Raw genomic sequence first — 14,095 nt, forward strand, 5'->3', positions numbered from 1 at the left:
CAATGGAATATCATTCAGCCATTAAAAATAATGATGTGCTGGGGTGGCTGGATGGCTCAGTTGGTAGCGTATGCAACTCTTGATCTCAAGGTTGTTAGTTTGAGTCCCATGTTGGTTATAGAGGTTACTTAAAAATAAGATCTTAAAAAAATAATGTACTGATGCGTGCTAAAACATGGATGAATTTGGAAACATTATGTGAAGTGAATGAAACTAGAAACAAAAGGTCACTTGTTATGTTTCCATTTATATGAAATGTCTAGAATACTCAAATCCATATAGACAGAAAGTAGATTAATGGTTGCCAGTGGGAGGGTGGGGGGAAGGGCCGCTGCTGCTTAATGAATATGGTGCTTCCTTTTGGGATGATGAAAATATTCTGGAACTAGATAATGGTGATGGTCATACACCATCATGAATCTACTAAATACCACTGAATTGTATACCTTAAAATGATTAAATGGTGAATTTTGTGTTATGCGAACTTTCTCAGTGCAAATCAAATGGTGCCTGGCACTCTGAGGGCTGTAGCATAGCCATTTGAATGAGGCTTATGATAAGTTTTTCCTAACATGGAAAACACTTATGTCATCACGTTAAGTGAGAAAAGCAGGATACCAAATTTTCCATACAATATGGTCTCAGCCACGTAGAAACAAACAAAACCCATGCCCAGAAGAAAAGAAACGCCAAAGGAAATTTACCAAAATGTTGTCTATGGGTGGTAGGACTCTGGCTGACTTTGTTCTCATCTTTTTACTTTTCTAATATTTTCCTTTTTTAAAAAAAATCATGTACAGTATCACTTTTATAATGGAAGAAACACCTTTTTTTTTAAAGCGAGGACAACAATAAATGTAATTTAAAATAAAAGGAAGCAGGATAGAGGCGAGGAGACACAGAGGAGCCAAATCAAGAGAGAACACGCTTCAGGGGAGCAATCATGCAATTTGGACTTGAAAATTGCCAGGGAACAGATGGCAACGTCCAAGCAGACATCTGCAATGGATAGTTAAATCATATGCAAAGACACAAGTGGCCTTTGAAGCAGGCCCTGGAGAGGCCCAGCAGAGAATGCTGCTTGCCTGGCCAAACAGAAGGGCAAAGCCCTTGTCCTGCCTTGTCACAGCCTGGGCCCCTCTGAGCCCTGCTGGGGGCCCCGAGGGCTGCAGCAGAGCTCAATGCAGATGTGCTTGGCTGTGTAAGGGTACAAAAGAGGTTGTGGGAGAAGAAAGAGACTTCTAATCGTGATAGTGGTGAACATGCCAGCTGACATTTACCTGGGGCTTCACAGTTTATAAATGTTTCACATACATAACATAAATGGCAGTTGTATTACAGCCTCATCTTTCATGATGGCCCCGCCAGGAAGGTAATTACTATTCCTATCTTAGCATGGAGGAATAAGACACAGAGAAGTGACATGGGTTTATTTTTCATACAGTGCTCACTAAATGCCACTGTCCTAAAAGCTTTCTCGTTCATTAATTGCCCATGTTGATGCAGCTAGTAAGCTGCAGAACCAGGACTCAAAGGCAGCTTTTTGGATTCCACTGCCCCACACTTCTGCTCACATCTATGTAGAAATTAGCTCTGCCCACAGAATCTCATATATGGCCACAAGTGGTTCTATCCATCCATCCATCCATCCTTATTTTTCTGATTATAAATTTAACACAGGATTGTATAAAAAGTGCAAATATTACTGAAATAAGTAATATAGAAAGCAAGACCCCAGAACCCCCTAAATCTCACATCTAAGGATACTCATTCTTAACTGCTTGATGTGTGTTCTTCTAGATTTTTTCTATGCATGCTAATGCACATATTTTTCTCTATTGATAAAAAGCAGGATAATACTATATCTACACTTATGTAACTTCCATTTCATGTAGCATCAAGCCTTGGAAATCTCTTCATGACTATGTAGATCTACCTTATATGTTTAATTGTCCATTATATAGAGGTAAGAATTGCTTAACTAGTCACTTATGGATGGACATACAGATCTTCTTACTTTTGCTCAATCACAAACAATACTGCAATGAATATCCTTGTACCTGCATCTTTGTATACATGTAGATTTGTCTAGAATAAATTGATAAGGAACAGAATTGCTATGTCAAAGCATATACACAGGGCAGCCCAGGTGGCTCAGTGGTTTAGTGCCACCTTCAGCCCAGGGCAGAACCTGAAGACCCGGGATCAAGTCCCACGTCGGGCTCCCTGCTTCTCCCTCTGCCTGTGTCTCTGCTTCTCTCTGTGTGTCTCTCATGAATAAATAAATAAAATCTTTAAAAAAAGCATATACACAGCCATATACAATGAAAATGTTCATAGACACTGACAGATTGCCCTTCAGAAAAAAGACTACTGGGGTGCCTGGCTGGTGCAGTCGGTAAAGCACGTGACTCTTGATCTCGGGGGTCGGAGCCCCACATTGGGTGTAGAGAAGACTAAAAGGTAAATAAATAAGGTTTTAAAAAAGAGACTGTACTAATTGGTCTTCCCACGGTGTATTAAAATGACTTGTTTCCTCACAAGCTTGTCCATGCTGGGTATTCTCCGTCTAAAATGCTATAATTTCAAAACGTAAAAATAGTATCTTATTGTAACTTGTGTTTTAAAAATAGTAAGAGGCCATCTTTTTGTATTTCTCATTTAGTAAGCTGCTTGTTTGTGTCCTTTGGCAACTGGCTTTATATTAGAGTATTGTAGAGAGGAGAAACCCAGTAGACAACATGGGATTATGATACATTCTCTTTTAAGGGACAAATAAACCCTGGAGATTTATGCTCACCATAAAACCTGTTCTTTTTTTTTTAAATCTTAATTTTTATTTATTTATGATAGTCAGAGAGAGAGAGAGAGAGAGAGAGAGAGAGAGGCAGAGACACAGGCAGAGGGACAAGCAGGCTCCATGCACCGGGAGCCCGATGTGGGATTCGATCCCGGGTCTCCAGGATGGCGCCCTGGGCCAAAGGCAGGCGCCAAACCACTGCGCCACCCAGGGATCCCATAAAACTTGTTCTTAAACGTAGTATTTTATGCTCACCATGAAACTTGCTCTTAAACATTGTATTTGACGTCATTTTGGAGGGCACCGTGAAACTCGTTCTTTTTTTTTTAATTTTTTTAAAATTTTTATTTATCTATGATAGTCACATGAGAGAGAGAGAGAGAGAGAGAGAGAGAGAGAGGCAGAGACATAGGCAGAGGGAGAAGCAGGCTCCATGCACCGGGAGCCCGATGTGGGATTCGATCCCGGGTCTCCAGGATGGCGCCCTGGGCCAAAGGCAGGCGCCAAACCACTGCGCCACCCAGGGATCCCTGAAACTCGTTCTTAAACATTGTATTTGACGTCATTTTGGAGGGCTGAACAGAAAAGCAGTTAGCCAACCATGATCAATATTGGGTTTCTTAGTGATTATCACTTTGTGGGGTTACCTTTTGATTTATTAGCCACATGAAAGATGATAAGATAATATAATCACATAAGCCAGGGACAGAAATAAACATTTGCTCATCTACCATGGACAGTTCAGAAATAGCTCCCTGGCAGGTGGATGGTAAGGGCTCCAGCACTTGGGGGGGGGGGGGGTTGCGCATGCACACGCATGCGTGTGTGTGGGCAGGCATGTACTTGCTTGCCTTTGAAAGATATTCAGTGGAGGAATGAGGGAGAGAATATTGTAGGGCTAGAGAATATCTAGAAGCTTGCACCTGGGGATATCTCTCAGAAGCAGGGAAGTGGCCACTTCCTGCCGGCCTTTGTAGCGTGCTGTTCTGGCTATCAGTTTTATAGTGGTGGTCCCAATGTCATGCCCCTAATTTAGAGGGAGGTTGGAATTCCGTTCTGTCATAAAGCTCTTTTTGGTTTGTCTTGGGCTGTGCTGGCGCTGGAATTAGGTTGATGTTCAGCAGTTCTCAAGATATTTGCCTAAGGGCCTGGGGTGTGAGGTTTGTCATGATGATTGCATCACGATTCACCAATAGCTTCCTATTGAAACAAAGGGCATACTCAATTTAAATTTTCTTTTTTTTTAAGATTTTATTTATTTATTCATGAGAGACACACACACACAGAGAGAGAGAGGCAGAGGGAGAAGCAGGACCCACGCAGGTAGCCCAATGTGGGACTCAATCCCAGGTCCTCAGGATCACGTCCTGGGCCGAAGGTGGCGCTAAACTGCTGAGCCACCCGGGCTGCCCCAATTTAAATTTTCATAGATATTGCCAAATTGCCCACCAAATGACTGTACTGATGGGCATGTTCTTCAGCAACGTTTGAGAGGGTTTTGCATGCATCATCTCACTTATTTTCCAAACAGTCTTGTATGATCAGTAGATAGGGCTATTATCTGGTATAAATTATAATATAAATAGTAATCCTCTGAGTTGTGTGTGCATACTGAGGCAGACGTTGAGGCATGGGGAGATTAAGCTACTTGATCAAAGTTACACAGCTGACGAATGTCAGAGCTGAGGTTCCAGTGCAGGCTCTTTGACTTCAGAGCTGGTGGTAACTGGGTCCATGGCCACCAGAACCTTTTTTTTTTTATTTCAGAGAGAGAGAGAGAGAGCATGAGCAGGGGGAGGGGCAAATGGAGGGGAAACAAACCGATTCCCCGCTGGGTGGGAAGCCGATGTGGGGCTCAATCTCAGGACCCTGAGATCACCAAAGTCAAGAGTCAGACATTCAATCAGCTGAGCCACCCAGAAACCTGCCACCTAGAAGCTCTTAAAGACATACAGCTCCCTCCGTAATGTGTTGGAAGGAAGGCATCAGGGTACACTCAGGGCAGTGCCATTCCTCCCATTCCTGAGTGCAAACAGAAGCCTTGCAGCTTCACTATTGTCCAACTGGTCATCCCCCAGGTCCCTGTTGGTGCCTTCAGTGAGAAGCAGTCTCCAGAGACAGAATAAATCAAGTAATTTGGCTCAGGAAAAGGCATTGGAGAAATAAATTGCTGTTGCACCATGAATATAATAAGGCAGTTAGGTGGATGGAAATAGCTATCTTTTGATTACACGAGTGAAGATTATGTGCAGCAGATTTTAAGTCCAAGCTGCCTTTTTCTTGGCCTCCTCCCTGCCAACTAGCTACACACTTCTAACTGCCTCCCCAAACTGTCCAGCTGGTGTGTGCTCTGGGAACACTAATCTGACTTTTAATATTAGCCCAGGCAAAATATAATTAGGAAGAAACTCTTCTGCCAGAAAATGTCACATGCCAATGTCAAATAGAGATGATTTGTGTATATCCAGTATTTGGGCTTTCTTTTTTGTTTGTTTTGCACCAGTATTGACTCATGATAGCATTGTGTAATCCGGAATGGACTATGTGGCTAAAGAAGATGATAAAATTGAATTTTTGTTACTGAAATTTCATTTGCTTTCTCTTTCCCCTTCTCCAAATTTGGACAGATGCACTTTCACTAAAAGGAAAAAGACTGGATTTTTATGGAAGAGCTGACATGTACGTGAGCCTGACCAACACGATTCCTGAACTCACTCGATTCACAGCATGCATTGACCTGGTATTCGTGGATGACAAATCAAGTAATTGGATGGCCTTCTCCTATATTACCAGTAATGCCTTCCTGGGCAGAGAAGACATAAACCTTGGACTTGGAGGAGACCATCAGCAGCTAATACTACACAGCTTGGGCAAGACCTTTTATATCCGTTACCACCTGACTCCGTTTCAATGGTATACAGTCTGTTTGATGTGGGATGGTGTGAAGGGCAGATTAGAGCTCTTCCTGAATACAGAAAGGATACTTGTAATGATGGATCAACCACAAAACCTGACACCTAATGGGACTCTGATTCTAGGACACTCTCTTATGAACTGGGACAGCCAGGTTGAAAGTGCACTGCCTGGCTTCACTGGCAGCTTGTACTACTTTCAACTTTGGGACCACATCGTGGAAAATGAGGAGTTTATGAAGTGTTTGGGTGGAAATGTTGTTAGTTGGGAAGAAGATGTTTGGCTCATCAACAAGATCATTCCAACTGTTGACATGAGACTGCGCTGCTGTGAGTAACTTCTGAATTGTCCTCCTTGGCAAGGGTTGTCCTTGATGTGGTCTCCTGCTCTCTACTCTGGATAACTCATTGTGGTCCAAGGCTCTGTCTTCCTCAGAGGGGCCCAAGGTTGCCAATTTTGTCATCTGCTTTTTAATGTAGAGCAAATACCATTTTCTTTTTCTTTTCTTTCTTTTATTTTGATATGATTTAAAATTTGCAGAAAAATTACAACAGGACAAGGAACTTCTACATGTTTTTACCTGGGTTCACCGACTATTACATTTTCCCTGCATTTTAGTAGTCTTCCTCTCTCTCTCTTTCCTCCTCCCTACACACACACACACACACACACACACACACACACACACACATATACTATTTCTTAATCATTTGAGAGTAAGTTGTGGACATAATGTCTCATTACCCCTACATATCTCAGTGAGTATTTCCTTAGAATAAGGACATTCTCTTACTATAATATAATCCCGGAGTCCTGGGATCAAGTCCCGCATTGGGCTCCCTGCTCAGCAGGGAGTCTGCTTCTCCCTCTTCCTTTACACCCCCATCATGCTCTCTATCTCTCACTCTTTATCTAAAATAAATAAATAAAATCTTAAAAAATAACTAATTTCTGGGAAGGAGTGCATGGGGGGGGGGGCTCAGTCGATTAAGCGTCCTATTCTTGGTTTCAGAACAGGTCATGATCTCATGAGCCGTGGGACTGTGTTCTGTGTTGAGCTCTGTGCTCATCCAGGAATTTGCATGAGGATTCTCTCCCTCTGCCCCTCCCCATTCACTTTCTTTCTCTTTTTCCTAGATAAATGAGTCAATCTTTAGAAAAGAACTAATTTCTGGGGAAGTATTTGGAAGCTATGTAAATACCCTGTTGTTATCAAACTTTCACCCAAAAGTTTTTCATCTATTGATGATACTTGCCTCAATGGTTTATACAATGGTCACAAAATGTTGATTTTTAAAACTCCATCAGTTTTCAGCATTTATTAGTTAGTATTCTATTGCAAGGAAGAGTGTTTTCTTCTTCCACATTTACTTCTATATTCCTTCAGTTGTTTATGTGTTTATACCAGCATGAACTCATGGAGTCCTACCTTATTCCATGGGTTACAATATGTTGCTTTTATTCTGATGTTCAAATTGGCCCAGTTTGGGCCAGTGGGAGTCCTTCCAACTGGCTCTAGTGTCCTTTTGACACATTCACATCATTTTTTGAGTACCCCCTTACTTTTAGCATAAGATGTTATAGGCTCATCTTGTACTTTTTCTTCTTGGCACAAGAATCAACAATTTTACCAGAGAGTTCTGGTTCCTTTTAGCAAGAAATGGGATTTATAAACCAATTCATTTTTCTTTCATGAGCAATGATGATGTTAGGAACTGTTTGGGATGGAGTTCTTATAAGAAAACTGGCTCTTTGGAATGACACATGTATTTTTCTCCTTCTTTCCAATTTCAACAGGAAAATATAGGATTGGTTTTCTCTGTACAACCCTGTTCTCTCCTCAAATCCAATCTTTTCCACCCTTAGCATCAGCAGTCCTGAGCATGGGTAAAGTCAGTGATAATATCATCAAGATGGGATTTTTTTTCATTTCCTGAAATGTTCACTCATTCTTAGGTTTTATGAATTTGGGGGGTGGTTATGGAAGAAATGAGGGCTAGATCCATGCCTAATAGGCTCCCACAGACTATGGAGATATATTTTCACCAGCAGTCTGGGTGCTGTTTGAATTAATGGCAAAGGTAGATTCCAGGGGGTTTCTGTGTTTCTTTGAGATCAGACTAATGCAAAGGAACAAGAAAGCTATTCCTTTGAGCAACTACCTAAAGGCATTTGGTTTTACTCTTTTCTGAAGCCTTGAAAATAAAAGAGAATAGTCCTAGCTGGCTCCGATTACAAAACGGAGCTAGGGACTAGTAGGTTAAGCCTGAAAAGCTCACCCAAAGCAGTTTAAAGTAACTTTATCTTTGATCTAAAGAACCGGAAGCATGGCTCTATTAAATCCACATGCTTAGCAGTGGTCTTTGAAAACCTAATCTGGCATGAATGACTTGGCCTTTCCTACTACTTTGCTGGTAACTAACTGATGTGTTAAAGTGCTAGACAACCCTCATTTACTTTGCTCTTTTGTACACTCTTTAAATGTACAATGTATCCTCTTGGTCTGATTGGGACCCGGTAGGCATAACACACAAATAATCCAACATGGCAAAAAGGAAAAGAAAACACAACCTAAAATGACAACCAGCAAAAGTAGTAGAAAATATTATTTTTACTGTTCAGGTTTCTTCATATGTTCGTTCTAAACCGTAGACCAGGGGTTTCTAACCTTTGGTCCAGAATGGCCTTGATGGGTGTTCAAAGCCCTTGAAATTGCATGCAACATACTAAAAATGCAAGATGGATTCTTTTCTCTGAGGACAGCGTCTACAGTTTCCATCATATTCAGAAATAATATGATAATTGCTACCTTTTATGAAGTTCTTGCCGCATGCCAGGCATTTTATAGATGAGGAAAGAAAGGCTCCACAAGGTTAAGTAAATTGCTTAATGTCACCTATTAAATAAGCAGTGGAGCTAGGATTTGAGCAAAGATTTGTCCAGTTGCAAAGCTCATGTTCTTTGAACCCCCACACCATGCAGGACTACCTCTAGGGATCTGTGGCCCCCAAAAGATTATGACCGCTGTTTTAGAAGCTTCCTTTGAAGGGATTTGCTGGTGCTAATAACCCACCTGGGGAAATTAGGCTACCAGCTGCAGTCACTGCTTGCTCACAACTGAAGGAGCTGTAACACCACAGAATTTCTTCTATCACAGTCCTAGCCTAGCCTTGTGACATCTGGGGAAAAGAGGGGAAATTACATAAATAAATAGGAGTGATTACAACATGTCTAGCTTCAGCTTTTGCCTAATAAATTGGTATTTATGGTCCATAGAAGGATTATGACCTTTAAAAATAAATTTTAATGAGCACATCGCTAGGTTACAAATCTCAATAAATCTATTTACACGTAAATTATATATGTATATATTTATATATTCATGAGAACAAGGCTTTTGGGGAACATTTGCTGAAAACCATGAACCCTACTTAGATTTAATAAACAAGTATTCACTATAGTTGGAGATGTCTCAGGAATATTTAAGCAACACAGTGATAAATAATAACAACAGCAAAGTTGCCAGTCATTAGTAATTTAGTTTTGGAGTTGTTTTTAAGCATCTTTTCTTTATTTTTACAACTTACGAATGCAGGGGATGCCTGGCTGGCTCAGTCAGTGGAGCATGTGACTCTTGATCTCAGGGTTGTAAATTTGGTGTACACATCGGGTGTGGAGATTACTTGAAGACAAAATCTTTAGGGCCTCCTGGCTAGTTCAGTCAGTGGAGCATGTGACTCTTGATTTCAGGGTCGTGTATTCAATCCTCAAGTTGGGTGTAGAGCCTACCTAAAAGAAAAAAAATCTTTTAAAAATATTTTATTTGCTTATTTGAGATAGAGAGTGCTCACCACTTTGGGGAGGGGCACAGGGAGCTTGAGAAGGACAAGCAGACTCCCTGCTGAATGGGGAGACCTATATAAGGCTCCATCCCAGGATCCTGAGATCATGACCTGGACCAAACACAGATGCTTAACTGACTGAGCCACCCAGGTGCCCCTTCAAAAAATAAAGTCTTGGGGATCTCTGGGTGGCTCAGCGGTTTAGCGCCTGCCTTTGGCCCAGGGCACTATCCTGGAGTCCCAGGATCGAGTCGTACATTGGGCTCCCGGCATGGAGCCTGCTTCTCCCTCCTCCTGTGTCTCTGCCTCAATCTCTCTCTCTCTGTGTCTATCATGAATAAATAAATAAATAAGTCTTTAAAAATTTTTTTTTAAAATTCCAAGTGCAACACATCATGGTTGTTTATTATACAGTGTTTACTATAATATAAAATCAAGGGCAGCCCGGGTGGTGCGGCGGTTTAGCGCCACCTTCAGCCCAGGGCGTGATCCTGGAGACCCAGAATCGAGTCCCACATCGGGCTCCCTGCATGGAGCCTGCTTCTCCCTCTGCCTGTGCCTCTGCCTCTCTGCCTCTCTCTCTCTCTCTTTCTGTCTCTCATGACTAAATAAAATCTTTAAAAAAATTAATTAATTTATCATTTTTGCTATTTTGTTACTCTATTCATTAAAATGGATTTTTTAAAAGTAAAAATAATAGATATGCTGGTAAAAATTCAAACAATGCATAAAGATATAAATTAAAAGTAAAAGCCTCCTTTCTCATCCAATCTCTTACCCTAAGCACCTCTCCATAAAAGTGATGATTGTTAACAATTTCTTATGTATCGTTGCAGGAACAATTTAAAACTTGGGTTTACGTGAAAATAGTCTTTGTTTTTCTTTTTCAAACTTGGGATCATCATTATACACAAAGTCTTTTTTTTATTCATCTAATAATATATTTTTGAGGCATTCTCATATCAGAAAATACAGAAAATAGAACTACCTGATTATTGGGGGGGGGGGAGAATGCTGATTAGAATGATAGAGTGGGAATCTCCTGTAATTTATTCAGTGAGCTCCCTTTGAAGGATATTTAAGTTGTTTCCAGGTTTTAGCTGCATCAAAAGTCTACAGTATTTTGAAAATAAATGGATGGTGACAAGAATTTCTTGAAGTGACCATTAGGGACTGATCAATCACAAGCTAAAATTCCTCTCTAGGTATGTTGAGCATAATTGCCTAATCTTAGCTCAGACACATGATCCAACAAAGGATTTGTTCTGACTTATGGATATATGAAGACGAAGTCTTCCTAAAGATACACAGGTGAAATGACTCCTAGTTATGCATTTGAGAAATCCCCTTTGGAAAGAATGAAATGACATGAACTGAGTCCATCCTGGGAAATCTGCACTGTATCAAAACCCAGGGTCCCTGTATCTGTGGAGCTATTGATTTGCTAAGATTTATTAATTGATCTCATGTCCAGCTGCTTTGAATTACTTTATGAACTAACCATTCTTCGAATATGGAGAGATTGATTATATAGTTTATGCACTTTCTAAGGCCTTTGTTTGGCCCACTAGGAAGCCCTCTAAGCAATTATCAGCTCTGATAGGAAAGGTTCCATAGCGATGAGCTCTACTAGGTAAAAGGTAATTTGGTTTGGCCCTTGTATGTAATTCTCTGTGCTATCCTCATTTTTTATCACGAAAGATAAGCAGGAGCAGTTTGTAGTTTGCTCGAACCTCCTTATTTGTATTCCTCTGCATGGGGTGACATTCTCCTATAGATTCAGAGATGGAAACTCTAGCCTGTCTCTCTTCCTATCTCAGAATTCATTTTTCATGTCCTTGCCTGGAAACAGAATACAGACACCATTTTGAAAAATACATATATATTTTCTCATCATCTTAAAGATACTCATTTCATATTTTTTCTGCCCCACAGGCAAATCTGTCTGTAGCAGTTTCTGGTCACTATTATCTCTAACAAATCTAATAAACACACTCTGAATTATATTTCCAAAGGTCATGATTGAGAGAAAAAAACAGATGCAATATGTAGGCTAGAAAAACACAAGGATTTAATATGAGGTGATATACCCAAATCACACGCAGAATTTGGTACCTTAGCAAATGTTCTACTTAATATTCTGTTGGCAGGTACATCTGCAACAAAATGCCTCATAAATATTCAGCTACTCTATACCTCTGTTCTCCAGCTCCCAATGATTACAATAATACAATTTTGTCTAGAGTGAAGGAGCAAATGGCAATTAAGCCCACAGGCCCCTGTGAATTAGCATGGATTATCCCCACTTTAAAATACAGAGATAGCAAAGCTCATGCAAATCATTTGTGCAAATGATCACGTGTTCACAAATGGGAACAGAATGAATGTGGCAAAACATGTTTGCAAGTCCTTCAAAGACAGAGGCCAGACTCTATAGTTTCTGTGGTCCCTCCAGTAGGGATGGACATTCAGTTATCACTCAACTACTTTCATGATGTGGGCTTTTGCACTTGCCTATTTTTTAATTGAGATCATTGTAGATTCACATGTGGCTAGAGATCCCTGTACAATTTGTCCAGTTTCCTCCAAGACTAACATTTCACAAAACTACAGTATAACTATCAGAATATTGATATTGATACAACTCAGCAATCTTATTCAGATTTCTCTAGTTTTACTTGTACTTATTTGCATGTGTGTATTAAATTCTATATAATTCTATCACCTGTATTGATTTGTGCATCTACCTCCACAGTCAAGGCAGTGAACACTTTCAATACTTTGGGGATCCCTCCTGTTGCCCTTTATAAACACAAGCATCTCCCCCTGCTCTTTCTCTCAACTTCCCTTTGCTCCCCACATCTCTAACTCTTGACAACCACTAATCTGTCTGCCATTTCTAAAAGTCTGTTATTTCAAAAATGTTAGTAAATGGAATTAGATGGTATGTAATCTTTTGGCATTGACTTTTTTTTTCCACTCAGCATCATTCCCTTAAGATTCATCCAAGTTGTATGTATCCATAGTTTGTCCTTTTCCATTGCTGAGTAGGGTTCCATGGTATGGATGAACCACAGTTTGTTTAGACATTCACTTGTCAAAGGACATTTGGATTGATTCCAATTTGGGGCTATATCCACTCCCTCTCCCTAAAAGAGACCTACATTATGTTATGAATCTTTGTGTACAGGTTTTTGTGTAAACAGAAATCTTCATGTCTCTGGGATAAGGACCCAAGAATGCAATTGCTGAGCTGTATGGTAGTTGCACATTTAGTTTTATATAAAACTGTCAGGCTGTGGCTGTGGCCAGCATTTGATGTTGCCACTACTTTTTATTTTAGCCATTCTGGTAAGTATGTAGTGCTGTTTCATTATGGTTTTCATTTGCATTTCCTTGGTGCCTAATGACATTGAACATCTTTTTCGTTCTTCTTTTTTTTTTTTTAAAGATTTTATTTATTTGACAGAGAGAGAGAGATGGAACACAAGTAGGCAGAGTGGCAGGCAGAGGGAGAGGGAGAAGCAGACTCCCCGTGGAGAAGGGAGCCCAATGCAAGGCTCGATCCCAGGACCCTGTGATCATGACCTAAGCCGAAAGCAGATGTTTAATGGATTGAGCCACGCAGGTGCCCCTGAATATCTTTTCAAAAAGTTTTTTTTTAGATTTATTTATTTATTTATGATAGAGATAGAGAGAGAGAGTGAGAGAGAGAGAGTGAGAGGCAGAGACACAGGAGGAGGGAGAAGCAGGCTCCATGCCGGGAGCCCGACGTGGGACTCGATCCCGGGACTCGATCCCGGGACTCCAGGATCAGGCCCTGGGCCGAAGGCAGGTGCTAAACAGCTGAGCCACCCAGGGGATCCCTCTTTTCCTATGATTATTTTGCCATCTGTACATCGTCTTCAGTAAACTGTCTATTCATGTTTTTGCCCTCTTTTTTTTAAATTGCATTTTTTTACTGTTGAGTCTTGAGAGCTCTTTATATATTCTAGTCCTTAGTTGGATATATGTTTTGCAAATATTTTCTCCTAGTCTCTATATTGCTTTTTAAAATCCTTTTCACATGGACTTTCATGGAACAAAATCTTTTAGTTTTGGTAAAGTCCAATTTATCAGTTTTTCTTTTTGTGGATCATGCTTTTGGTGTCAAGTCGAAGAACTCTTTGTTCAGTGCTAATTTTGTACCCTCTAACTATATTGAACTCACTTCTAAGTTTCAAGAGGTTGGTTTTTTTAGATTACTTGGGATTTTCTACATGGACAATCATGTAATCTGCAATGATTTGAAGAATTTTTTTATTAAGTAAACTCTACCCCCAATGTGGGACTTGAATTCACAACCCTGAAATCAAGAGTTCCATTCTCAGTTGACTGAGCCAGCCTGGCACCCTTCCAATGCCTTTTATTTCTTTTCCTTTCCTGCTGGAATGCCTCTAACTTCCAGTACTATGTTGACTAAAAGTGGTGAGAGTGGGCATTCTTGCCTTGTTCCCAGTCTTGGAGGGAAGACATTCAGTCTTTTACTATTATGGTTGAT

The 14,095-nt window shown here is 40.5% G+C and overlaps 1 protein-coding gene across 1 annotated transcript in view; it reads left to right on the forward strand.

Moving 5' to 3' along the window:
• The window catches only part of ADGRG4 (adhesion G protein-coupled receptor G4), a 108,147-nt gene that overhangs the window by 20,347 nt on the left and 73,705 nt on the right, over window positions 1-14,095 (forward strand). The window contains exon 2 of the mRNA XM_055338121.1: window positions 5,428-6,042. Coding sequence (XP_055194096.1) covers window positions 5,428-6,042 — 615 coding nt within the window. The remainder of the gene's footprint in view (window positions 1-5,427; window positions 6,043-14,095) is intronic.

The sequence above is a fragment of the Nyctereutes procyonoides genome, unplaced genomic scaffold (assembly GCF_905146905.1).
Source record: "Nyctereutes procyonoides isolate TBG_1078 unplaced genomic scaffold, NYPRO_anot_genome, whole genome shotgun sequence".
NCBI lineage: Eukaryota > Metazoa > Chordata > Mammalia > Carnivora > Canidae > Nyctereutes > Nyctereutes procyonoides.